Source organism: Denticeps clupeoides, chromosome 11, assembly GCF_900700375.1.
Source record: "Denticeps clupeoides chromosome 11, fDenClu1.1, whole genome shotgun sequence".
NCBI classification, from domain to species: Eukaryota; Metazoa; Chordata; class Actinopteri; order Clupeiformes; family Denticipitidae; genus Denticeps; species Denticeps clupeoides.
In genome coordinates, this window is record NC_041717.1 from 996,992 (window position 1) to 1,023,640 (window position 26,649).

General features: G+C 40.6%; 1 protein-coding gene across 3 annotated transcripts; it reads left to right on the top strand.

Moving 5' to 3' along the window:
* The first annotated feature begins 1,329 nt into the window (after positions 1–1,329).
* sgsm1a (small G protein signaling modulator 1a) lies at positions 1,330–26,470 on the top strand. Of its 3 annotated transcripts, XM_028996006.1 has the most exons (26): positions 1,330–1,607; positions 1,694–1,737; positions 5,593–5,666; positions 6,393–6,468; positions 7,774–7,936; positions 10,075–10,224; positions 12,848–12,915; positions 13,018–13,163; positions 14,364–14,501; positions 15,040–15,164; positions 15,381–15,448; positions 15,583–15,746; positions 17,087–17,216; positions 18,391–18,517; positions 19,570–19,634; positions 19,727–19,872; positions 20,574–20,702; positions 20,830–21,012; positions 21,201–21,275; positions 22,758–23,852; positions 23,956–24,080; positions 24,154–24,236; positions 24,330–24,439; positions 24,517–24,613; positions 24,973–25,140; positions 25,225–26,469. In XM_028996006.1, exons 4-26 carry the CDS (start codon positions 6,405–6,407, stop codon positions 25,311–25,313), a joined length of 3,708 nt encoding a protein of 1,235 aa, XP_028851839.1. In that variant the 5' UTR covers positions 1,330–1,607; positions 1,694–1,737; positions 5,593–5,666; positions 6,393–6,404; the 3' UTR covers positions 25,314–26,469. The 3 variants fall into 3 exon arrangements, with proteins under 3 accessions (XP_028851839.1, XP_028851837.1, XP_028851836.1); XM_028996004.1 differs by lacking the exon at positions 5,593–5,666 and having other exon boundaries at positions 1,468–1,607; positions 22,821–23,852; positions 25,225–26,470; XM_028996003.1 differs by lacking the exon at positions 5,593–5,666 and having other exon boundaries at positions 1,468–1,607.
* Positions 26,471–26,649: the final 179 nt, after the last annotated feature.

The window sequence follows — 26,649 nt, forward strand, 5'->3', positions numbered from 1 at the left end:
TGAACATTATAATCATCATGATAGACAGTCGATTTACCAAAGAATAGCTGTTGGAGCAATTTTAGGCAACTGCAGATTCTAAGATCATTGGTTAAGACAGAACCCCAGTTCATCTCATTTCAACAGATCACGTAGTGATGTGATATTAAAATCAGGCAGTAAGGCGCAAAAAAGCCACAGCTCACAGTCTTGAGCAACAATGCAGCCTGTGGCACATTACCTGATCAGCAACAGAAAGTGTACTTGGTTGGAGCACGGCTGACATCAGTGACATACAGTCTAAATGCTAAGTAAAATGGGTCAAAAATACCACGATATCATATGTTGATGAAATAGGTTTTTATATTTGCTTCCTGTAAAATCGTGGTAATAGCCTAGTAGGTAAGACACTCACCTTTGAACTAGAAGGTCAGAGTCCCAGGTTCAAACCCCACTTACTACCATTGTGTCCCTGAGCAAAATACTTAACCCTGAGTGTCTCCAGAGGGGACTGTCCCTGTAACCACTGATTGTAAGTCGCTCTGTAAATGTAAATAAATGTAAATCATATCCACAAAAATACTGATCAGCTGTGGTACAATGTGGACAAATATTTACCAATAGACAGGAGCAAAGTCACATGCTTCATTCTGTGAAAGTTTACAGCTTGCATACTTGCGCCTACATTGTACCTAGCTAATGTGTACAATTTTACTTTCATGTGTATTATTATTACACCAACAGCTCTAAGACTATTACTCCTGTTTAAACTCATTGTTGAGCTAATTTGCTTCCCCTCAAAATAACTAAACACAATGACATTAATATCTAATTCGCTGACAACAAAAGTAAGTACACCTCCAAGAGAAAATTATTCTTATAAAATTATTATTTTTTTTTTATTCAGATTGAAACAGAATTGAAACCTTTGCATAACAGGAAATCTGCCCTACAGCCAGTTATCAAAATAAAAGTCTACCGGCAGATCAATGGGTAACAATACATTGGTGTTATTTCACACTGTTACATAAAGGTGAAAAATGATATGATTTTGTGTTAGAATTTATACTCCAAAGGGTGCTCAAACTATTTAAATGGATTTCACTGGCATACTTCCACTATAGCTATGGTGTAATGGCTATACCCACCTCTACGTGTATTTTTTAGGTCTCATTGTTGATCTTTCTGAAGAGGCTGTTTGCTGTTTCGTGGTCAAAAAATGTGCCAAACCCTTTACATTTGCACTAATCACTCCATATTATTAAGGGTGTGATTTAATTGAAAAAAAAATGTTCCCACATAAACGAACATGATTTTTTTTACAAATGCCATCGTGTCCTGAAATCTTCCTCCACGGAATACTGGGCCTGCCATGGGCATCACCAAGCACCATTTTGTAGGTGTCGTGGAAAGTGCCAGAAAAGGTGGTGCTCAGCACAGCAGCCTCCAGTGCCTGTTTCTGTAGTCTTCTCACCAGTTGATTTATTCGCTTCGCTGAGTGCCGCTTTAAGAGTCGCGCTGGAGGGGGGCTGCTGGCTCCGGCGGCTCCGCTGGACTCGACCCCACCTCCAGTCCGGCGACGACGGCGGCGGCGGCGGCGGTGGCGACGACGACAAGTGCCATGGCAGGTGAGTCCAGACTCCCGTTCGCGTCGTCAAATGTGTCCAGACGCGCGTCGTGGTGACAAGGGACCGTGTTTCCTGTTGCGTTGCAGAGGCCGAGATTCGCCAGAGGCTGCTGCGGAACGTCAAAAAGCAGGTGGGTGTTGCAGGCGACACGTCAGCCGCCGGCGACACAAATATCGGCCTTACTGGCTACATTATGAAACGATTATTGCAGCGAATTGGAGATTATATATGTATAAATTTGGACTGTAGCACAAACCACACAATTCTAAAAGGTTGAAAGAAGCAATGAGTCTAATGTCATTTTTGTGAATTCAGAACGAGTTTCTTTTTTGCCCTAATGGTTCCCTAAGCTCAGGTTGGCAGGAACCAGGCTGCTGCTCCGCCAACTTTGCTCCAGAAGATACATGTTTTACATTTACAGCATGGACCTGAAGTGTATTTTACAGTTGCCATGAAGGGCCAAATTAAAGTCGCGTCGGTGAGGGAACTGGGTATGACGCACCATAAATGTTGAAGTAAATGGTATTTTTCATTAAACATGTGCAAAGATCATCAATGACATTGGTCTTTATGGATCAATATTAATTATGGCAGGTACTTTGGGTTTAAACACAAGACAACATGTAAAACCGTGGAAATGGGTGCACAGCAAATGCTCTGGCTGGTATGTGAATCATGAGATCGTACTTGAGCATCTTTTTCTGCAGATGAGGATGGCAGAGAGATTTCAGATTTCAAAATTGACGCTCCAAGAGGTCGTCTTGTCTTTGTCACGGGTTAATGGTGTTTGATTTTTGTCATTCCCCCAGTTCATTTTATGGTTAACAGAAAATGCTGAATATTTTATGATCATTACATTATAATGCCTTATAATGGTGGTATTGTAATGTAAAATTTAACACATCAACAAATGGACAATCACTTGATCTGTATTATTTGCATATTAGTCTCCAAGGACTAATTGGGGAGACCTGAAGGGGATTTTCCATACAACTTGGCAGTAAAACTACATCTAAATTATTCATCAGGTTAAAAAAGGCGCTATGACCCTGCTGTGTTTTGATCTGGGGTTTGCTCCAGTTCAGTCGATAAACCGAAGCTGAACATGCTGAAATGCCTAACTATACCGAATGACTACGTTTCACAATCAATGTATTTTTCCTTTCCCGATGGCAAGGGACATTTCAGGATTCATTGATCTGAAAGAATGGTTCTGAGAGCATGAGACATGGGTTGGCAATGGCTGAAACTCCATAAATGAATCCATTTTTGGCAGTGGATGCTGTTTGGGGAGTGCTGGTTTTGACCTTTGGTTGTGGTGGGCAGTTTCTGGCCAGGGTGATGGATGCAGGCATTGTGGGCGTCATCAGCAGCACTGGTGTCTTCAGTTTCAGCAATGGAAACATCCATGGTTACCGCTCTTCCAACAACTGAAACATCCATGCCCTGCCTCTAGTGGCCGAGGATTTGCCCATGACTCGTATTGCCTGTGACTCGCTTGCATCATGTCACAAACCAGTCTGTGGTACCTTTAATTTAATGTGCCATGTGTTAGGAATTTGATCATAGCAGTCACACACCTGCCTCACACACATACATGCCAGGGACACACTCGAGCACACACCTGTATTTGTTTTAGACTCATGAAGGTTGAACACACAGCTTATTTATCTTTCCTCTGCCTGAACAGTGTCAGGTTTCAGTGTAGTACAGCACCATGACCAGCGTGTCATCGTGCAGGAAAGCGGGGCTTTCAAGACGCATGGTCATGTTACATTTTTACTCATTATGCAGTTTTATTGTGAATCTAGTCTCAGATCCCAACAAAGCCAGGAAAATGTTGATTATGCACATAAATCATGATTACTTGTCAAAACATATTTATTTAAGTCTATGTTGACACGGTATATATTTAAATCTATATTATTTGCCACGTTGTCTATAAAAGAGTATTTCAGAATAACAAATACATTGTATTTTAATGCAGACCAACCCTAAGTGTCTAAAACTTTTATAGGTCTTAATTATCAAGTATTACATTTTGGGGTCCTTGTGGCCACCAGAGGACACAAGCTCACCAATGTGATTGGCTTTGACATGAGAGGCTGGAGCTAGATTTGACAAATGGAGAATGACAATGGAGGCAAAGAAAAGGGGCAAGTGCAGAGATTTCAAGGGCTTAATTGCTACACAGACGGCCCATATCATCTCCCTATCTGCAGATGTTATGGGACGTTCCTGGTCTGCCCTAGTCAACATACCAAAAGAAAAAGAATGTAATTCAGTGACAGGGTCATGGCCAGCCAAGTCTCATTGATCATTCTATTTGTTGTTAGGAGCCCTGCCTGTCTCGTTGAAGCATTATGTGATTAGATGTGGGATTGTTAGGAGGGTGCATTTGCATGATGTGCTTAGGTTTATGCAGGGGAAAGCGAGGAGCTGTGCTGTGGTGAGAGAGGGTGGTAGTAGCCTAGTGGGTAACAAACGCACCTATGAATGTCTGACATATCCTTTAGGATATCTAAATTATCCAAAAATATTCATAGCCTTTGCCATGTAGCTCAAAATTTTTTGCTCAGACGCCTCCTGTTTCCCCTGATCATCCCTGAGATGTTCCTGCAGCTGAATTGGAGTCCAACTGTTGAAAAAACTGTTGATTGGACATGATTTGGAAAGAGACACACCTGTCACAGTATGCAGTATTCATGTGTATCTCAAGACTCACAGCCAATAGCTCCGGGCAAACAGGAAGTGAAATAATCTGGATTGTTTAATTTTCTAATACAAAGGGATTTGATTCTGATTCACATTCAAATATATTCAAAAAGTTTTTACATTATATGTGTTTTCTCACATCCCAAACTTTCAAGCTCAGCTCATTTACACAACATCCCATTTACAACAAAAAAAAAAAGTCAGCCCATTTTTGTTCATTGACATTTTGCTTCTGTTTGTCTTGTCTCATGTGTCTCCTTTTAAATATAATATATACTTGAACCAGTTCATTGCACAATGCACAACTTTGGGTGTCTTATATGGTGTTGTCCTTGTTTAGTGTACAGAATGTTTTTTATTTTTTAAGCATGCAATTTTTTTAATTCATATTATATGTAATCGATATATATATATATATAGAGAGAGCGATATATTTGTAATTGCACGATGGGGGATTTGTGTGAAACATCATTTCAAGACACTGTTTACCGTGTATACTGATGTATTGACAATAAACCTCTTTTGAATCTTGAGTCTACTGAGACACACAGACTGCAGGTTCCCGTGCATGAGTCTCTGTGTGTGTGAGGCTCTTAAAAACTCCTCCAGGCTAAAAGGGGCTTAGTGTGCTCTCTAATTGTGCTGGAGAGAAGGGGGCGGGGGTTCTCTCACAGGAGCAGAGGAATCAAATCATTCTGCACGCATCCATTGTTTTACTGTTGCACTATGTTTATGAGGCCCGTTTATCACCGGTTATATTTCTCTTTTTTTCCATTTCTTAGAGATACTGAGGAGCTATTTAAATGCTACACTGTTTATTTGAGACATAATGGAAATGTCAGGAATTGTAAATGTTTCTCTTTGTTGAATCAAATAGGATGGTGGGTCTGAAAAGCTAAGAGACAAAGAGTATCAAAGACCCTGTTTTCAAATCAAGGAAGGCTATTGGACACAAATGGGCATTAATGCTGGGAAACCTATGATGAAAAATGGCTGAAAATGAATGAATGCATGACTGAAAATGTATGCTGCAGTTTACCATATCTTTGTCATAGTTTTCTTTGTTGGGTTCATTGTTGGTAATTTGATGTTAGAGATTCTTTTCCATTCCACAACCTGTCACAGTGTGTGCAGCTCTGTAAATACTTAACAGGTCAAAACAACACAATTAATGCAGCTCTGTTTTGTGAGGGCTGTGAGCTAAAAGCCCTACAGTTCGGTTTTGTTTTAGAGCCGATTGTGTGTGCTTTTACATTATTTTCAAATGGAGACACATGCCTGCCAAGGTCGGGAGCAACATGGTTGGAGTGTGTCCATGATGCATCTGATTCAGAACCTCAGAAGGTAAACAGCGGCACTTCTGCTTTGGAAAGTGTTGACGTCTTTTGTAAAAGGACAGCAATTTTAAATAATTCAGGTATAATATACTGAAATTTCTAATTACATTAGTGGTGGTGAGTTGGATCCTTTGGTTCAGTTTGTCTTTTTTTATAATTGATCAGTGCTTTGACCAGTAACCAATCTGGTTTTGACATTTTACATTCATTTACATTTATGGCATTTATCAGACGCCCTTATCCAGAGCGACTTACAATCAGTATTTACAGAGACAGTCTCCCTGGAGCAACTTAGGGTTAAGTGTCTTGCTCAGGGACACAATGGTAGTAAGTGGGATTTGAACCCGGGTCTTCTGGTTCATAGGCGAGTGTGTTACCCACTAGGCTACTACCACCCTAGGCTACTACCACCAGTGTATGACCATTCATACACTTAAATTATGAAAATATGACTTCTTATAATTTCCTGAATACTGTTATTTTACATTATATTATGAAATACAGTGGCAATATGTCAATTATTATCTACAGAAAAATTGTTCACCATCCTGTAATCATCTCGCAGTAAAAAACCCATAAAGTGCTTTTCTGTCAGTACATTTGGCTTCCTTCCTTCATGAAATGCCACTGAGAGCTTAGAAGATTTTTCTTTTTTTACTGTAGAGCTTGTTGGTCATTTTTGTTGAACTGTGCATTGCATGTCCATTTACACTCTCCCGTCTCTCTCTGAAAGGTGAAGCAGATAATGGAGGAAGCTGTCACCAGGAAGTTTGTTCATGAAGACAGCAGCCATATTGTGTCATTTTGTGGTAAGCAGAAAAAAGAAGGTAAAGGTTCATTGTGTAGTTTGTGTCAGTGGCAGAGATGATGTGTGTTGCATCCTCGGTGGCTGGGAAAGTGTCAGGATCGTGGCAGACATCATAAATCACAAAAAAAAATAAACTCCAGCATATTGCATTATGTAATAGATGCTAGCAACTGCTATAAATGCATTTACATTTATGGCATTTAGCAGGCAGTTACAGCGAAAGTCCCTGTGGATAAGTGTATCGCTCAGGGACAAAATGCTAGTAAGTGGGGTTTGAATCTGTGGTCATCTGATATATATGCAGGTATATTACCCACTAGGCTGCTACCACCCATAACTGAACTGAAGATACCATTTTGCCACATTTAAAAAAAAACATTATTGGGGCAATGTGCATATGACTGAAAAATGTACACTCATTTCCCCTCTCTCTTTTGGATAACAGCGTCATTATCGTAATACTGAAGAAGCCAGAGAAGGCACGTTGTGCCTTCTTTTTCTGCTGGTAATTGTGAGGAAATGTAGTTTTTCCTTAATTCTGAAAGGATTTTAGAGGAGAGTGCTAGTGTTATAATAGTTTTCCGAGGAAATATGACATTTTATTTATTTGATAATAAGCTTGGAGACAGATGAAAATGTTAGCTGGGACCAACAAAAAACTGCTGGAGGTACAACAGAAATATCATAAAAAACAATATATGCCAATGTGGCCGTTTCAGAACCAGAAATTTAAAGAAATCAAGGGATGGAGGATTTCGACCCTGTGGGCTCTGTTTTGGTCCAGGCGCAAGGTGCTAACACAAGTTATCTTGGGTCGTTGCATGCGTCAGGCACAGGTGGATTCCTAATTTTCTTTTTGCTAAATGCACAAAAAAGACGGGACATGGGAAGGGGGAGAGATTCATGTAAATGAGCTCCCAAGTAAGTGAATGAACTTTTAAATGAAGTTGGTGCAAGGTGCAAATCAGAATTTTGGTGGGTTGCGCCATTCAAGACTTTTAAAAATCATGTCTGTGTATTATTAATTTCTTGTCTGTATTAATAGGATGAGATCACCACCACAGGTGGTTCTATTTAAACACGACCGTGAAAGAGTGGGAAACCACCTTCCACCTTTCTCGGCAGGCATCTCTGCCAGCTTCTGGGTCTGGATCTGGAAGTAAAAGATTCAGGATTAAGACAGAAGAATACTGGAATCATCTCAACTCAAAGAACATTGTTGTTCTTTCCAGCTGCAAATACAGCCTTAAACGTTGTGCTTGCTGTTTTCGAGTGACCAGACATGTTTTCCCATGTGTGTCTGCAGCTGCAGTAGAAGCATGTGTGCTGCATGGTCTAAAGAGGAGGGCAGCTGGTTTTCTGCGTAGCAACAAGATTGCAGCACTCTTCACCAAGGTGGGAAAGAACTTCCCCCCTGCTGAGGAGCTCTGCAGGAAGACCCAAGAGCTGGAGCAGATCATCGAAAGCAAGTGAGAGCCTGTTTCTGTCCACATTACAAATCATTCATCTGAGCTTACCTAATCATACCTAATGATTACCACACATTTCACTATCCTATGCATGTGAAAGTAGTGATTCTACTGGTGATACTACTATTATAGTATCACCACACTGTGTGACATTAACAAATTTCCATAATGGTATCAGTAGCTGTGTATTCCCAAGCAGCTCAATGTAACAGGCTTCTGCCTTATTCCAAATATGTCTTCATTTAACTTGGTACCCATGCACCCAACCTAAAATAAAAACCACTATTCCAGAACTGTATGTAAAAAAACAACCATTTGCTGTTTAGTGTTTGCAGACACTATTTAATCAAATGAAGAAAATAGTATTTTTTGTATTGTTCAGAACCGAACTTTCAAATGGAAGTCATAATGTATGTATACTGCCCCTTACAAAATTCATGGTGCTAAATCACCTGTATAGCACACTACCAAGTGAAGATGTAGGGTATGGCGTTATGTTGTAAAAAAAATCGATTCTCAGATACAAATCGATGTCAAATTTACTATCGATGTTGATATCAATTAGCACTGGCATTGATACTTAAATTCCAGTTTTGCATCTGCCGGTTGACAGAAATCTCCGACAGACTATAAAAATAGGAATTGCAGTGGGCAGCAATTTTCCTTCCGGATGCCTGGAGGACCCAATGTTTACGTGAGAGACACACACTACAAACAAGTGAAAATGAGGCTCAGTAGTGTATGTGGCCTCCACGTGCTGTATGACCTCCCTACAACACCTGGGCATGCTCTTTCTGAGGTGGCAGATGGTCTCCTGAGGGATCTCCTCCCAGACCTGGACTAAAGCATCCTGCAACATGGTGTTGGTGGATGGAGCAAGACATGATGTCCCAGATCTGCTCAGTTGGATTCAGGTCTGGGGAACGGCGGGCCAGTCCAGCCACATGAGGTCTAGCACTGTCTTGCATTAGGAGAAACCAGGGCCAATTGCACCAGCATATGGTCTCACAAGGGATCTGAGGATCTCATCTTGGTACCTAATGGCAGTCAGGCTACCTCGTGCGAGCACATGGAGTGCTGTGCAGCCTGTGGTCACCACCTGCAGGACCACGCCTTTATTGGGGATGTATTGCAACTTGCTTATAATTTCCACCTGTTGTCTAGTCCAACAGCATGTGAAACTGATTGTCAATCAGTGTTGCGTGGACAGTTTTAGTTCACAGAATTGTGATTGACTTGAAGTTACATTGTGGTGTTTAAGTGTTCCTGTCATGGCCAACACACCTCCAACCCAACAGAGAGCGCCAGACCAGCCAGGGAGACAACGACCCGGAAGTGGAAATGAAAGCGGGCAGCGTCGAGTATAAAAGTCAGGTGACCCCGAGGAGATGCCGCCCGCTCTTTGAATGAGATTCTTCACCAGAGAAGCTAGCTCACTTACCCATGCCCAAATAATTCGACACATGAACTATGAACTATGAACTGCCCCCAACTTCGAGAATTGCCTGACCCCCTTGAAACCACGACGGAACTCCTAATTGAACTTCCTGGCCATGACTTCTGCCTGTCCCTGACCTTGAGCCTGCCTGCCCCTTGTGTTAAGATGTGAATCCATGCACCCCTACCTTCCTGCCGCCCAAGACGTCCACCCGTCCAGTCCATGCTCCCGGACCGTCCTGAAACCCGCCGTCTTCCTGTTCTCCCCTGCCCCGATACTCCCCACAGATCCAGAACTCTCTTCCCGCCAGTCTCTCCCTCACAGACTAAACGCCTCCGGTCCTCCTCGCCAGCTCGTCCAGTGTCCTCTCCCTGTACAACGGCTTGACCCCCCACTCACAGTATGTCTGCAAGTGCGTCACCGAATTCGCCTCGTGACAATTCCCTTTATTTATTTTTTGAGCAGTGTATATACAATGTTCTAACTTTATTAAAAATCATCTAAAATATAATTTTCTTTTTAAAATTATTTTAAAAGTTGTTTGGATTTTTTTAGTATTGAGTAACAAGTACCAGCCTTAGAGTTCATCTCAAACCTAGAATGAAGTAAAGAATACATGCTAAAAACGTGTAAATGGAGGCTCATGGGCTAAAGAAGAGGTGATATTTATCCCTACTTACTCACGTCTCTTTGCTTTCAGGAGAAGTCAGACCCTTCCATATGACAGCACTCACAAACCATCCAAAGTGCCAAATCTCTCACCTCAAGCCATGAAACATTTGTGGATTCGTACTGCTCTCATAGACAAAGTTCTGGACAAGATTGTGCTGTACCTGGTGGAGAATAGCAGGTAAGAAGAATGTGAATATATTTTGATGTATGCATTTCTGTCTGTTTGTATTTGTGTGTGTCAATCAATCAATCAATCAATCAGGGTGGTAGTAGCCTAGTGGGTAACACACTCGCCTATGAACCAGAAGACCCGGGTTCGAATCCCACTTACTACCATTGTGTCCCTGAGCAAGACACTTAACCCTAAGTTGCTCCAGGGAGACTGTCCCTGTAACTACTGGTTGTAAGTCGCTCTGGATAAGGGCGTCTGATAAATGCTGTAAATGTAAATGTAAATCAATCAATCAATCAGTGTTTATTTGTTACAGACAATTCTGCACTTACACAAGAAATTTATACTTACAAAGAAACAAACATAATTGAATGGGATACTATGAACTATAAAAAGCTTAGTAGGGCTGAACGATTTATAGTATTTTAACCAAAACGATTTATAGTAACTAGAGGTGGGCATAGATTAATTTTCTTAATCTAGATTAATCTCACAGTAGTCTTGGAATTAATCTAGATTAATCTATAGCAATCTAAATTAATCTAGATTAATCTATAGCCATCTAAATTAATCTAGATTAATCTTAAAAGTGATGTGGTAATTTCTAGAGCTGTGCGATTCATGACTCACCCGGGTTAATTGCCCGGATCCTTTAAATGACTCATGAGTCACGAATCTGAGGTCTCCATTGAACCGAATCCTTCGAGTCCTAACTACACCATGTCTAAATTGTAAACTCCAATATATTGGCTTACATGAGTCCGGTTGTAGAGGAAGTTAACCGCCAGGAGCGCTAACCCACTCTCTGATCCGGGTGCGTACTGACTCAAGTGACTCAAGTGACTCACGCACCCGGATCAGAGAGCGGGTTAGCGCTCCACTCAAGTGACTCAAGTGACTCACACACCCGGATCAGTTTAGTGAGTGACTCAGAGCAAGCGGAATCCTAAAAAGGATCCGAGTATTACAGCTCTAGTAATTTCACAGTTCGAAGACTCGTTCTCGCCCCCTACAGTGCAGGTATACATCCGCGCTAGGTATACATCCGCGCTAGGTATACAAAATAAAAAAATAAAGGTCTTTAGGAAATAAGAAACTAAAAGACACAAGAAAGAAGAAATATACTTATAAATCGCAGCACGTTAACGCCGATAACGGCCCACCACTAATTTTAACCAAAATCTTTAATAGATTTGAAAATTGTGATTACTGCGATTGCAGTCAGAATAAAGGTAGCTGCAGAAATAGTTCAGAAATAGTTTGTACTTTGAATCAGTCTGTGTTGGCGTGCAGCAGAGTAAGCAAAGTTCAGGCAGTAGTTGATATCTGTAAATCTGTCCGTCAGAATCACCAGAGAGAGAGTTGGGGCACATACCCCATTCTCACTAATCAGGTGATATGTGTTCCAACTGAAAACCACGCCCACTTAAGTATTAAAAATACTTGCTGTGAGCTAGTTATGCGTATCTTTGTTAAGGTTTGAGCTGATATACTTGTGTCCGTACTATGTGTCGTAATCTGTAGTGTGTGCTCCGTACAACCAGGGATCTGTGTTGAGGCAGCAAACCAAATGAACAAGTTAATACCTGCATCTTCATAGATATATACACTAGATGTCACATTGAATGGGGCAGTCTATGGGAGCAAATGCTTCAACAGAGTCGCCATCTTGGGACAAGGTAGCTCTTCATTTAAATTAATGAACGTCTATCAGGTGGAATACAGAATTAAAGAACCATAAATCGGCAAATTTGAGAAGCGTTTTTTATTGTCTTGGTTCGTCAGACATGTATTTACGACCGAGCCATGAATAAATTGGTAGAGAAGTGTTTTTTGAAAATATATCATAATTTATGTTCAAAATGTAATCTGCATATAGGTATTTTTTTATTTTTTAATAAACCTAAACTACACTCCTACTACATGCAGAACAATGCAAATATAAACAGAAACTGGAACCTGTTACTGACTAAGAAAATGAATAGGACTTTAAAACAACAACCATAAGAAGGAGTTGATTAAGAAATAGACTTTTTCATGCATAAACACCTTTAAGGCACCCTGTAACAATATATTACATATAAGTTAAAATAATAGATTAATGCATAGATGGAATTATGAACATCAGTATAAGTCTATATTACCCATCCTTTCCATATGATTTGCTGCTTGCAAATTTGGTAAAACATGTTGTACATGTGTTTCATTAAATGTTGATTTTTAAAAATAAAATTGTAATTTGATTTGCAATTCTCAGCCATCAGGTGGCCAAGAATTGCGTCAGGTGATGCGTTTAATTATGGCAAGAGAGATTTGAGATTTGAGGAGGTGAAACAGCGGCTAGCCTCTGGCAATTGTTTTGCATTTTTGCTTCTTGTTTCAAATGACACTCAGAATGGCAGAGTGGAACAAGTGGTTCATGCATTTATTGTATTTCCTTTCCTTTGTCCTTTCCATTTATAGGATCTTGTATGGTGATCATTGGCAGTGTGCAGCCCACAACAGAAATCAGTTACCTATAATTTGTAATATGAATACATGTATTCATTAGTACATGTTTTATGTTACTCTTCTCATTGATCAAAATGAAAACAGTATTCCAAAAGTTTTGTTTTTGTTCTGATTTCAGTAAGTTCTATGAGAAGGAGGCTGTTCTGATGGATCCTGTGGATGGACACATCCTTGCTTCTCTTTTGGGTATGATTATTATACTTATTTTTTGATTAATGTGAGATATACACTATTTGTATATTTTTTGGTTTTTTTTACTTTATTCTCATTACTTTAATTCTGTTTCAGTGGGACCTTGTGCCCTAGAGTACACAAAAATGAAGACAGCAGACCATTTCTGGACTGACCCTTCAGCTGATGAACTGGTCCAGAGACATCGCATCCACAGTGCTCATTGCCGTCAGGACTCTCCTACCAAGAGACCTGCCTTGTGTGTAAGTTTCTCACAAAATGTCTGTAATTTCTTATATAGCCCAAAATCACATACAGTATGTCTCAATGGGGTTTGACATCCCCCACACTTGACCCTTCTGTGCACAAGGAAAAAACTGTAGGAGAGAGAAAAAAGAAAGGAAGAAACGTTGGGAAGGGGTGATACAGAGAAGGACCCCCTTCCAGGGTAGAGTGAGCCTGCAAGTGGTGTCAGTGCAGGGTTTGTGTGCAACTTTTGCTCAGGGACACAATGGTAGTAAGTGGGTCTTCTGGTTCATCGGCGAGTATGTTACCCACTAGGCTACTACCACCCTCGGTGGCATTGTATGACTAAACGACTGATATGTGGTTATAGTGGTATATTTGTGCAACAGTGGCCCGATACCCTAACCAGGACAGCCTAACTAAGGTGAATTTAACACTGTCTGTGCTTAATAGGGGGACTGTGTGATAAAGTGGACTTAATAATTGACACTGTGTTTGGGACTTTAACAGAAGGCCAGAGTAAACAGATGTGTTTTCAGTTTAGATTTAAACACTGAGACTGAGTCGTTCCACGCTGACCGTTCCACAACTGCGGTGCTCTATATGAGAAGGATCTGCTCCCAGCTGTGACCTTCTGTACTTTGGGTACCAGTAGTGACCCGGCACCTGTTGATCGCAGGGGCGTGGCGTGTTGTAAAGAACTAAAAGTTTACTCGGGTACTGCAGGGCGAGATCATTTAGAGCTTTATAGGTCAAAAGTAAGATTTTGTAGTCAATCCAAAATTTTATGGGGAACCAGATGTCTCCCCTGTCCTGTTCTGCACCATTAAACCCTTGTATCTTGACGTTGTGCGATTGTGTCCTTCTTTCTCTTCGTCCTCCTCTCTGTTCACCTACCTCGTCATTTTGTGACACAGGCTTTTTAATCAGGGGTCTAATGACTGGTACTTTGAATGAACTTGGTGCATCACTTTAAAGTTGTTATTCTTATTTTGGGCAGTGAGGATGGTGGCTTAGCAAATCTTATTTCTTGTGATGTCAACATGTGGTTCTGGGCTGTCCAACACTTCCTAAACACCACAGTGATTAAAATATACAGAGGAAACATTTTGTTGATTGTTAACAGTGAAATAATTAGTAAGATTATTGACGGATGAATGAATTGATGGATGAATGGTTGTATGGAAGAATAAATGGAGTGATGGTGCTTTGTGCAGATTCAGAAAAGACACTCCAGCAGCAGTATGGATGAGAGACCTTCGCCAGCCCCTTCTGCCAGAGAGTATGTGGAGTCTCTGCATCAGAACTCCCGAGCGACACTTCTGTTTGGAAAGAACAATGTGCTTGTACAGCCGGTAACTACACACATAATTAATACTTAAGAAAAGGCTTAATTTTCTAAAATATTTCTGTTAAATGTGGCCTTTGCTTTATCAATGCTTAACAAGAAAATCAGGAGGTCTATCACCTTGCAGCTTCTGGTTGGCAGGGGCAGTGGTGTCTTGTAATCAGAAAATGTCAAAGGTACCACTGAGGTGCCACTGAGCAAAACATCGTCCCCGCACGCTGCTCCCCGGGTGCCTTTCATGGCTGCCCACTGCTCACCAAGAGTGATGGTTAAAAGCAGAGGACACATTTCGTTGTGTCACCGTGTGATGTACTGTGTTTCATAATGACAATCACTTTCACTTTCTCCAATGGTAGAGTCTTCATGCAACTTAAAGGCTTAAAGCCTACTGACTCAATTTTAAAACTGACATGTTGGTGGGGCCTCTTTAGAACGTTCAGATGAGCTCAGTCGCACTTTAGTTTTCTGGAATATGGTAGACGTTTCTAGTTTACATGGTTACATGAATACTTTACTGTTTCTGAGTTTACTCTTTACTGTTTCAGAGGGATGATATGGCGGCGGTTCCAGGGTACCTCTCTTTACATCAGACCGCACATGCCATGACCCTGAAGTGGACTCCAAATCAGCTGATGAATGGCTCAATGGGAGATCTGGACTATGAGAAGAGGTGAGGATCCGCTAAATAAAGCATCATGTCCAATGTCTTGATTTAAAAGGGTGGTGGGTTCACACCATTCACAGCCAGTACAGTGTTCAGTCTACAGTGTTCATTTCTCCTCATGTCCAGTCTCTTATGCCCTTAATGAAAAAACAATTCCAAAAAAACAAATCTTAGATTCAAGCTGCCTGACCCTTAGAAAAATGATAGGCCTGTCTTTCACAGTGTCTATTGGGACTATGCCATGACCATACGCCTTGAGGAGATAGTCTACCTCCATTGTCATCAGCAAGGTAGACCAAGTATTTAACTTAAGTGAACTGATGTATTATGATATTTCAGCAACACCTCTGTGTGGAATAATCTGAATAATGAGATTACACCAGCCTTGATAATATGCAAATACATTTTGCAATCTATTTTCTAGTGGACAGTGGTGGGACAGTGGTTCTGGTGAGTCAGGATGGGATCCAGAGACCCCCTCTTCGGTTTCCTAGGGGTGGGCACCTCCTCCAGTTCCTCTCCTGCCTGGAAAATGGACTCCTGCCCCATGGTCAGCTGGATCCTCCACTGTGGTTGCAGCGTGGGAAGGTCAGCACAGTGTAGAAGTGAATACATGAATGAAATGCTGGGTGTTTTTGAAGTGTTGTTAAGGATGGCCGATCTATTTTTTCAGTTCCAATCCAATCCCAATACGTTACTGCACATACCCTGTTACATCCCTGGTCTAGGGTCACTTATGGCTAACCATTACAAACAAAGATATATAAACAAACACACACAAAGCAGTTCTGGTCAGTTGAGTTATGATTCAAGTCTATGTTATATTCTTGTCCTCTGGTCACAATCCTTCACTTCACGCCACTTCCTTCTCGCTTCACACCAACACCCTCTCCTCTTGTCCCAAAGCAGATGCCATTTTGAGCCCACTGCCCTATTACAGTCCACCAATCATGACAAGAAGGGGGGAGCCGCCTCAGTAACAACACAACTTTTGTCATGGCTGTCAGCCTAACAGCAGGGCCCTGATCACACACAGCTGCCGCTGTTAAAAGACGGCAGAAGGGAAACGCTGCTGCATTAATGTGGGGACTGAACTCCTTACCTTTAGTGCTTGTGCTTTCAGCTCCTGGCCGTTAATTGCCACACCTACAGGTTGGTTTCAGTCCCCTTTATTTCCTTTGTTGGCACTCGTGCCAGGTTTCTTTCTTTACATTCATTCCTTTGTTTTGTGTGACAATAAGTCCTGTTTTGACTGAGAAAAAGAAATCAAAAATGCTCCATTCATAAAATCAAACCAGCAGCACCATGAAAATACTTGATGCAGTGAGTTTATTCTCCAGCACTGCAGCATCCGTCAGATCTGCAACTTAAGCCCATGTTGAACGCACCCACTGCCATAATCAACCTTTTCTCGAAGCAAAACAAATTTGGTCAGCGGTATGCGTAGAAGCTCTTGGAGGCATATAGCACAAATTGCTCTTCAGATATACAGTACAGGCCATAGAAAACTGTGGGTTTCAGAGCACAGGGCAGTGCTTCCTGCATTCGGTCTGAAACCGGTTTTGCATTGGACTCGAGTTGATTGGCCCTGTCCTTCAGATGCCCGATTGGCCATGACACCGATACATAAAAGTGCCAATATTGTATTTGATTTGCGCAAATAAGGCCAATCATTTGCTAGCATTTTTTAACTTGTTGGGGCAACAGTTGGCATAATGGCATCACACCTCCAAGGTTGTTAGCCCGAATTTGGGCTCTGGCTTTATGTGTGTACGAGGTTTGCATGCTCTCCCCAGTGTTGGCAGTGTTGGTTTCCTCCTGGTTCTCTGGTTCCCTCCTGTTGCCAAAGACATCCATGCTGGCCGTAATTGTGACTTTAAATAAGGCATTCACCACAACATTTTATGCACACTGTCTTCTTATTTCAGGGAAAGGTTTTTCCCAAGCTACGGAAGAGATGTCCACAGGGATCCTCTGATTCTGTCTCAGATAAAGAGGAGGATGAAGCCACAGATTATGTCTTCCGCATCCTGTTCCCTAACAGCCGATCAGAATTTGGTAAGAGGGATATATGCAAACTAGGCATAAATTGTCTATTAAACATATTTATTTCCCATCAAATATATTATCATATGTATTTGTGGACATTTTTATTTTGCTCTTTCTTAGAGTTGCTGAAATGTCATTTTAACGATCTGCTTACTTGTTACATAGTTTAAAGTTCACCATATTTTTTTTTCAAAACTAAAAAGAGATGCCAAATAGTGGCATCTGGTGGGACTACCTATCTTGCATATTACATGCTTATGCTTAACACGATGTCTGCCTGTGAATCCTACTAGTGTAGGCATGCAATAAAGGAGTTAAAAATGGCAATTAACCACTTGGGACAAGACATTGACAGCAGACTTGAGGAAAGGCAAAGCCTGATTGAGGGAGGTGGAGCAGATTAGGGCGTGGGCGGCAGATGCATCCTGCCTGGAGCAGCTGAACTAACCGATCTAGAAGCTAGGTCAAGCAGGAATAATACTGCAGAGGCAGAGGATATTTTTATTGATCAACTTCTACGAAGCGAATTACAACCGGGATATTAACCTACACCAGTGATTAAGAAGGAAATTAATATTAGTGTTGGAGATAATAATGGTGTCTGTGTATATCCAACTATTCTATGGGACACAGTTAAAGCAAAATGAGAGGAAAGCTAATCTTGTCACCTGTTTATTTTTAAAAAATGAAAAAAAAAAAAACACTAAAACACCAACAACAAAACGATGAGGAATTGATGTTATTGAGTTATGGAAAAGTTGGAGACTGCCGCTTCACAGACCAATATCTGACATTACACATACACCCCAATAGGAAAACAGTCCAAATGAGTAGGAGAACATAACATTCTTTGTTTTATGTTTTGGGTCTTACAGGGTTATGAATCTGTTTATTACTATTCATGATAAATGAATTACTCATATTTAACCTCACTACATTTGGTCAGTGAGCTAAAATAATTTTATAAGAGGGAGAAATAAGCAACATTTCTAGGATGAACTGCCCTAATGGTTCTAAATTCTAGTAAGATTCTCTGATACAAGTCAGCATAAACATTACCAATGTAAATATTAATTTGTCCCTTATAAATGAGCCTGTCATTCAACACTCACTGTGGTCTGTACAAGTTTGTACAACACTTGAACCATGTCTGCCCCTGACTTTGCTTATGTTCTGTCAATAGCAACAGCAGACCTGATAGAGCAGGGGGTCTGCATGTGGCAGCCTGCACCAAGGAAATCGTCCTGTTCTTCTTGTTCCCAATGCAGTTTCTCGGATGGAGGTGCTCCTAATGGCTGCTACCATGAGAGGTACAGAACAGCCTCTTCACCTTCAGTACAGCCAATGTGGTGTAATGAATAAATCAATAAATAAATCAAGTTCCACTAATAGCTCTTGGTTTCTGTGCATAAACGTAAAGGGTACTGCTCAAGTCTTATAATATACCAAAAGGTATTTCCTGAGAGTAAATGTGATGTGGATGATATGATTATGATTTGTTCTTGCACTGTATTTGAACTGTTCATAACACCACTCAACTTTAGAAATTGTTTGGGGCATAATTGGTTTTTATTTGCATAATATTGTTTGAAACATTGATATGTTAAAATAAAGGACTGTGCAAAGATTTTAGATAATAGTTTTAGATAATAGTGAAACTTAAGGTTGATATCAATAGATAAGCTACAAGAACTAGGGGTTGGTAAACAAATTAATAATCTCCAGCAAGCAAAGGTCTACTGATAAAAATTAGTACTATATTGCTGCTTAGAATAGGATAACAGAACTTTTGTCTCATAATGTAGCTGTCATAATTGGACTGGCCATGGACATTTTCAGGAAACGATGTATAATAATATATTTGATGAATGTTTGACATAGGGTTTTTTGTTACATTTACAAAATGTTTGCAGTTTAAATTCTGTTTTTGTTTCCACTTGTTTGTATTGAGTTTTGGACACTTCATGTGAGTGTTCCATCACTTGGTGTTTCTTCATATCTATAAAAAAACAGCTTGTGTCAGGATGGCTGGGCATGGTGAGGAAGGAGGACGCATACGCACAAAGTCACAGGACAGGGGTTTAATACATAATACACAGGACAGGGCAAACATCACCACACAATGACCCAACGGCAAACAGACACGAACAGGATAGTTTTATACAATGATACATAGGTGATAACTATCAGGGAACATTACACAGGACGAACATGAAATTCCGGTCCGAACTCCAGACCCGGAGTGACCCCTGCCGGACCGGATCATGACAGCTTGGTATAGTTTTTTCCAACCACGTTTTTTATTAAAATGTTTTATGTATAGTAAGGCTGTATATTTTTATTTCTTATTCTTCTTCTATAGAACTCCACTGAAACTTCTCTGTGACAAAATGAAGTATCAGATCATCTCCCGGGCTTTCTATGGCTGTATGTATGGACCACCCACTGCCTATTAATTGGAAATTTCAGCTGATGAAAATAAGCAGAGTTTAAATGTAGAAATGTGTGTCTTTTTTTAGGGCTGGCATATTGCCGTCACCTCTCCACAGTGCGTACCCACCTCTCAGCCCTTGTGAATCACACCATTGTTGAGCCTGATGTGCCCCATGATGCATCTGGAGGTCTCACCCCCAAAATCTGGCAGATGTTCATGCAGGACTGCAGTGTAAAAGTCCTTTTCTCGGTTTTCTGGCCAGGGAGATTTGGGCTGATATGTAGATGTGTTTATTGTTCAGTGTTCTGATGTTCTAATGTTCTAATGAGCAGTGGGACTGAATTTTTTTACTCTTTACTCTTTAAATATTAATTTAGATTATTATTCATTTTATGAATTGACCACATATAATTATTAAACAAACAAGTGTCATTGCCAATTGTACTTTAAAAAGAGACAGGCAGGCAGGAGCCTAAAATATACACCTACAATTTGAAAGCATCTCTGAAAAGTAGGTTCTGCAGGCACTGCATTCTTCAACATTCAACATAACCTCAGATCAACGGCAGTTGGGTGTTTCAAGAGAGTAATGATCCCAAACACACATAAAAAATGGCTGTGAAATGGATAAAGCAGGCTAGAAATATTGCTACCAAAAGCATCGAGGTGCAACTTGTTGAAGGACATTCAACCAGATATTAGTTGTGTGTGTTTGAGCCAGTATGTTAAATTGTAAATTTTACTAGCCTCTCAGAGTCTCAACTTCTGTTGGCATTTTCTGGAATAGAGTATAAGTAGTGGACAGGCCAGTTATGTTCAGCTATAAAAGATAAGATTATATCAAAATGACAAAATTACAAGCTTTGGTTATATTTCATTGCTCACTGTTATTAGCAAAAATTTACACATAAACAATGCTTACTTCCAAACAGGCCTATGAGGATAGAGAACTGCAGCGGCTGGTGTACTTTGGAGGTGTGGATCCCTCTCTGCGCAAGGAGGTCTGGCCATTCCTGCTGGGTCACTACCAGTTTGGCATGTCAGCATCAGACAGAAAGGAGGTTTGTTGTGTGATGAATCTCTGAAAAGTACCGCACCGAATTTACTGATGAAACTTCACTATGTATGTAAGCCATCTTCATTAGTCTTTGCTGACCTCTGTGGAGTGACAGTGACCTTTGCCGGCAGGTGGATGAGCAGGTGCGGGCTTGCTATGAGCAGACCATGAGTGAGTGGCTGGGCTGTGAGGCCATTGTAAAGCAGAGGGAAAAGGAGCAGCATGCAGCAGCACTGGTCAAGTGCTCCTCTGGGGCAAGTGTGGACAGCACTGTGCAGAAGATAGCCCACCAATGCTCCAGCATCAGCAATGAGGTGATTGGAATAAGAGCTAGAACGTATTGTGTCTTGAAATAAATATGTGAAAAAGGTTTAAATCATCAGTATTTATTCAGGAATATTATGGAATCAGTATGCCTCTTATGTTCCACTCGGTCAAGCCTTTCTTATCTGTTTCCTGTCTTGCTCCTGTTTGGTGAATATTGGCCACCCCGCAATGACAGTCTTCGCAGAGCTGCAGCTCAGACAGACTGAGTCACACTCGTCTACAGAGTGACTCCAGCAGCAGCAGCACACAGGTACACTTTCATACTACAGAGATTGGGGTAGTAGGTATAAACACGTATCAGATGATTTATAGCATTTAAAGTCTGGCTTGAAGGTATTATTCTCCTTAGGTTAACATAGACTAAGTGGTGATGGAAATCAGTTTTGGCTTGGATGTTTAGAAATAGATGCTAACTGTGTCTTCCAGTAAATGATATGAAGCATTTAGGTTTCTGATAAACTAATCAATCGGAGTGAATTTGAACCTTTTGTGTGCATTTTGAGGCTTAGTCTCCTGCAAAAGTCATGGAACAGCAAAGCCAAGTAATTTGTTTTTGCTGTGTATTTAAGCTGTTTGATGAATAGAAAAAGAGAGCCTAGTTAATTTACAGCTAGATATGCTAAATTACATAACACATTTCATTAATAAAACGGAACAAAAAAGTTTCAAATACTTTGAAATGATTGCATAGCCCTTTCTTGCAACAATTTCATCAAGTCTACAACCCATAGGCTTTGCTTCTTAATTGGTTAAGCTTTTCCTGGCTTTTACAGCATGCTTCAGTTCAGTTAATGCCTCTTTTGCTGGGTTTCTCCTTTCAGTCTTGTCTGACTGACTTGGCCAGTCCAAAACCTTAAATTGGTTGAGGTGGCAATGTGATGCATCAAATGACGTTGTGTTTCTGTAGATTTTTGCATTGATTCTACCATCATGAGTTTAAAAAATGGTAGAGCCTGTTACAGGAAGCCATGACAAAACCTCCACTATGCTGTACAGATGAGCTTGTACATATATGGGCTTCATCTAGGCAGATGTAGGGAGGAACCCAGGCAGGTTATGTCACTCTACCATATGTTCGCAAAATACTAATGTTCATACAGCATCAGTCAAAGGTTTGAACATGCCTTCTCATTCAATGATTTTTCATTGTTTTTCTGTAGAAAACAAAAAAAAAGTGTTCTGTTTGTCTTCTTAATGTGACAATCAGTTGTGTTGTGCAGAGGTAGAGTTGATAAAAAGATTTAAACAGTGAATAGCCCTATTTGACTAGTGCTTTAATCTGTTTTATGGCAAGAAACAATCAACTAATTTAAGTGAAATGACAGTTCATCATTACCTTAAGACATGGTCAATCTGTTAAACTTTAAATGTTTCCTCAAGTGCAGTTGCAAAGACCACCAAATGCTATTATGAAACTGCCTTTCAGTTTCAACCAAGGAAAGGAAGACCTCCAGACAAGAAGTTCATCAGGGTTGTCAGCCTCAGAAGCACACATTAACAGCACCTCAGATTAAAGCCATCATAATACATCAGAGAGTACAAGTAGCAGACACATTATTAATCACAATGTAGAATATAAAAATAAAAACAGTAAAAACATTGAGTGATGTCCAAACTTTTGACTGTCACTGTTTATCATTAATATTAAAAAAAGAATATTGTTGTCAACATCTCTTAAGACTTATAACCACTTTGGTAACTAATTCTCACTCCCACACTCTCTTCCTGTTAGTTCTTCACTGCCTCCCACCCCTTCCCTTGGAGTGGCCTGCTTCCCTTTGGCTTTTTGTTTCAGGTATTTGAGTCAGTTGACGAGGTAGATCAGATTGAAACAGAACCCAAAGGAGAGGAAGTGAAGCAGGTTTCCAAAATCCTCAGCAGTGCATTGCAGAATGGTACAAGCTCCCCTGACTCTGGTCACCCATCTTCAAGGAACTTTTCTGAGACCTCAGGCTACTCAGACCAGTCATTGCACACCGAGGACAGTACCGTGCATGAACCCAGCCCCAACAGCCAGATGGAGTTTACCCCAACACCCCCCAACACCCAGACTGGAAAAAGGGAGGAGGAGGAGGAGGAGGGGAACAAGATGGAAGAAAAGGACAAGGAGACCACTGAGAATTTTCCAAAGGTGGATAACAGGGATGCACTCTTGTCCAATCTACAGGACCATTTTCATGAGAAGAATGATAAACATGCAAGTATAGATGGTAATGAGATGGATGAGGTTAATCCAACATATAAGACAGAAACAGAAGGTGAAGAAAAATTAAAAGATAATCAAACAAGAACAGGAAAGGATGTTAAAAACATTAACAGAGTCAAGTCAAGTGAGTCCATACAAACAGTAAATAGAGAAGAAACAGAATGTATTGTGGCTCTAAAAACACAGCGGGCTGCACCAACATTAGACTTGGAGCCCACAGATGCAGGAAGGAAGGAGGAAGGGGTAAAGGACGACCCGGATAACAAACATCCAACATGTACAGCTGGCAGAGTGGCCATGAAGACCATGCAATGTGACGGGGCCACAGTTAACACCACAGAAGCAGACGAGTCTCCTTTAGTCATTGAAATGGAGGTGATTCCCACAGCCAAAGTGTCTTTGGCCCCCTGGCACACAGGTGAATTTGAAAGTGCAGAAGATGTCTCTGATAAGGCAATGCCCCCCTTGGTGAAGCTCAGAACTGCAGGTGGGAGCAAACGAAGCCCTGAGAATACGGAGCCTGAGATGGAGAGCATTTTACCTCAGTACAACTCCCTCAGTGTAAAAAATGAGCAGCATGAAGCAGCTTCTCCTGTGTCCTCCGTGGGAACGACCTACTCGGTAAAACTCAGCCATTTTACTGTAGTTAAATCAGCATGACTATGGACCTGGTCAGAGCCAAATGACAATAAAGACTGCATGAGTTCTCTCGTCTGTGTTGCAGCCAGAACTCATGGATTTGTACACAATCAATCTGCACCGCATTGACAAGGATGTCCAGCGCTGTGATCGGAACTACTGGTACTTCACAACAGCAAACCTAGAGAAGCTTCGCAACATCATGTGCAGGTAACCAAATGAACAAATATAACCAGCAGGTTAACATGAGTGGATTCACTTGCAGGACCATCATTTTTTGTAGTTATGTCTGGCAGCATCTAGAGGTTGGTTATGTACAGGGTATGTGTGACCTCCTGGCCCCTCTCTTGGTCATTCTTGATGATGGTGAGTCTCCATTCATTTTCTGATTTATGAGATTTTTTTTCACCCTTTTACTGCATCCTTCCCCACTGTGCTTTTTTACCCTCTTCTCCTCAGAGGCTATGGCTTTTAGTTGCTTCACTGAGCTCATGAAGAGGATGAACCAGAATTTTCCTCATGGGGGTGCCATGGACACGCATTTTGCCAACATGCGATCTCTAATTCAGGTGACTTTGATAGGAAATGACAATGAGAAAGACCTTTTGCTGCATGGGAATAAGATTCTGCTCTTCTCGACACTTAGATTCTGGACTCTGAGCTCTTTGAGCTCATGCACCAGAATGGGGACTACACCCACTTCTACTTCTGCTACAGATGGTTCCTTCTTGACTTTAAAAGAGGTAAACTGTTACTATGCAGTATAGTATAACATATTCTCCCTCTTCAGTACAAATTGACAACTAATAATTACTAATTAATGAGCTGATATCTGCAACATTTCATAGGTTATAGAAACAATGCCAATCAATCACTGTATGTTACATCTCTGACTAGGGCTGAAATAATCTATGGGTTATGATGGTGGGTGGAGAGCAATGTCAATGTCAATACAGAAGATATAGTCAAATTATTGTAACTGCTTCAGGGGTTGGTCTGAAACAATAAAGGTACATTTTGTAGCATAGAAAATGCATCCATCTCTCCAAAACTGGTTACTTGTTGTTGCCTGATCTCATTTTACTTGTTATTAATTCACCAGAGCTGGTGTACGATGACGTGTTTGCGGCGTGGGAAACCATCTGGGCTGCAAAATATGCTTCTTCAAGCCATTTTGTCTTGTTTATCGCCCTGGCTCTTGTTGAGATCTACAGAGACATCATACTTGAGAATAACATGGATTTCACAGAAATCATTAAGTTTTTTAATGGTACACTTCAGTCAAGCTTGTACATTTTTGACAGCAATATAAATGTTTTATGACAGCTCTAAATAAATGTTTTGTTCTTTGCAGAAATGGCAGAACATCACAACATCAAGCAAATTCTCACGCTGGCCAGGGACATGGTGTGCAAAGTGCAAACACTTATTGAAAACAAGTAAAAGGGTCTGTTGTTGTTCTGTTTGACTACCCATTCAGTCTCTGTTGGCCTCACTCACACTCCTCAGGCCATCCATTAAGATACGGTTTTGGTGTTCAAATCACCAGTGAAAACTCAAATGGGAACTACAGGGCCACTCACTCCTCAGTGTAAGTTGAAATACATTTCAATCATGCTCTCCCCACCTTTATCTCAGCCAGTCACAGTTCATTACAGATCACAGGGAGTTTGGAAATGATGACACTGTCTAAACCCTCAGTCGGATTATTTTCCATAAAGTCACATTCATATTAATTCTCATTCTGTACTGATGTTTTACCCAGTCGAAATCTAAGGTTTGCTGCTTTTGGGCTATTACTTTTTCAGTGTCAAGTCATTTTTCGAGGTGTCTTAACAAGTTTTTCACTACACCCAGCTGAGTTTCCAAAGACACCTCACACACTTTATGAAATATTTGAGAGAATCATAAATTCAGTGATTATGTGTTTGTTATTGTATTCCTTGTCAGGATTTGTGACAGTTTTGTCCAGCATTGCTTGAGATTTGTGGACGCTTTTGTTCCTGTTATGTACAATAATTGAGTTGTTACAGTATGTTCAATATAATTTACTTTTCCTGAGTGTGGCAAAAGACGTTTACTGACTATATTCCAACAGAAGCCATCCCACTGTTTCCTCAGTGTTTCCTGCAGCAGCTAATTCAACCGTACACGTACTCTAGGTTTCCAGAAACATTGAAATCTTTAATCTCAACATTCATAACCCTAACATTATGGTGTTTTAAAATTATCCTTATTTGTCTTGCTTTGCTTCACTGAATGTGGTGCTGGTCTATACAGCTTCTTTCTCTTTAGATAAGGACAAGACCAGAGGTGTTGATTTTGCCTCCACCATATGGCCTTGTTTATATGTAACCTGTATCATTTCTGACAGTTCTGACTGTGAGGTCATGTGTGAATTTGGAGAAAATAAGCATTATGTATGTGTATGTGTGTGTATTATTTAGTTATTTGTTAAGATTGTGTTGGTAAATATCTGGTGTCACGTTAAATGTTTTTAACGTGACACTCGAAATATGATCATAAGCATAATAATGGATGCAAAATACATACTTGTTATTCAGGTGGAATTATACACACACACACACACACACACACACACATATATCTAGATACGTGTGTGTGTGTGTGTGTGTGTGTGTGTGTGTGTGTGTGTGTGTGTGTGTGTGTGTGTGTATATATATATATATATATATATATATATATATATATATATATATATATATATATTAGTATACAACAGTGTGTCACCCTTAAAACACAAAGCCACAATCCTCTT

Excerpts from the sequence above, each read along its gene's own strand:
- sgsm1a (XM_028996003.1), top strand. Across the intron at positions 1,738-6,392 it reads TGCGGAACGTCAAAAAGCAG|GTGAAGCAGATAATGGAGGA; the intron begins GTGGGTGTTGCA and ends TCTCTCTGAAAG. Across the intron at positions 12,916-13,017 it reads CATCCTTGCTTCTCTTTTGG|TGGGACCTTGTGCCCTAGAG; the intron begins GTATGATTATTA and ends ATTCTGTTTCAG.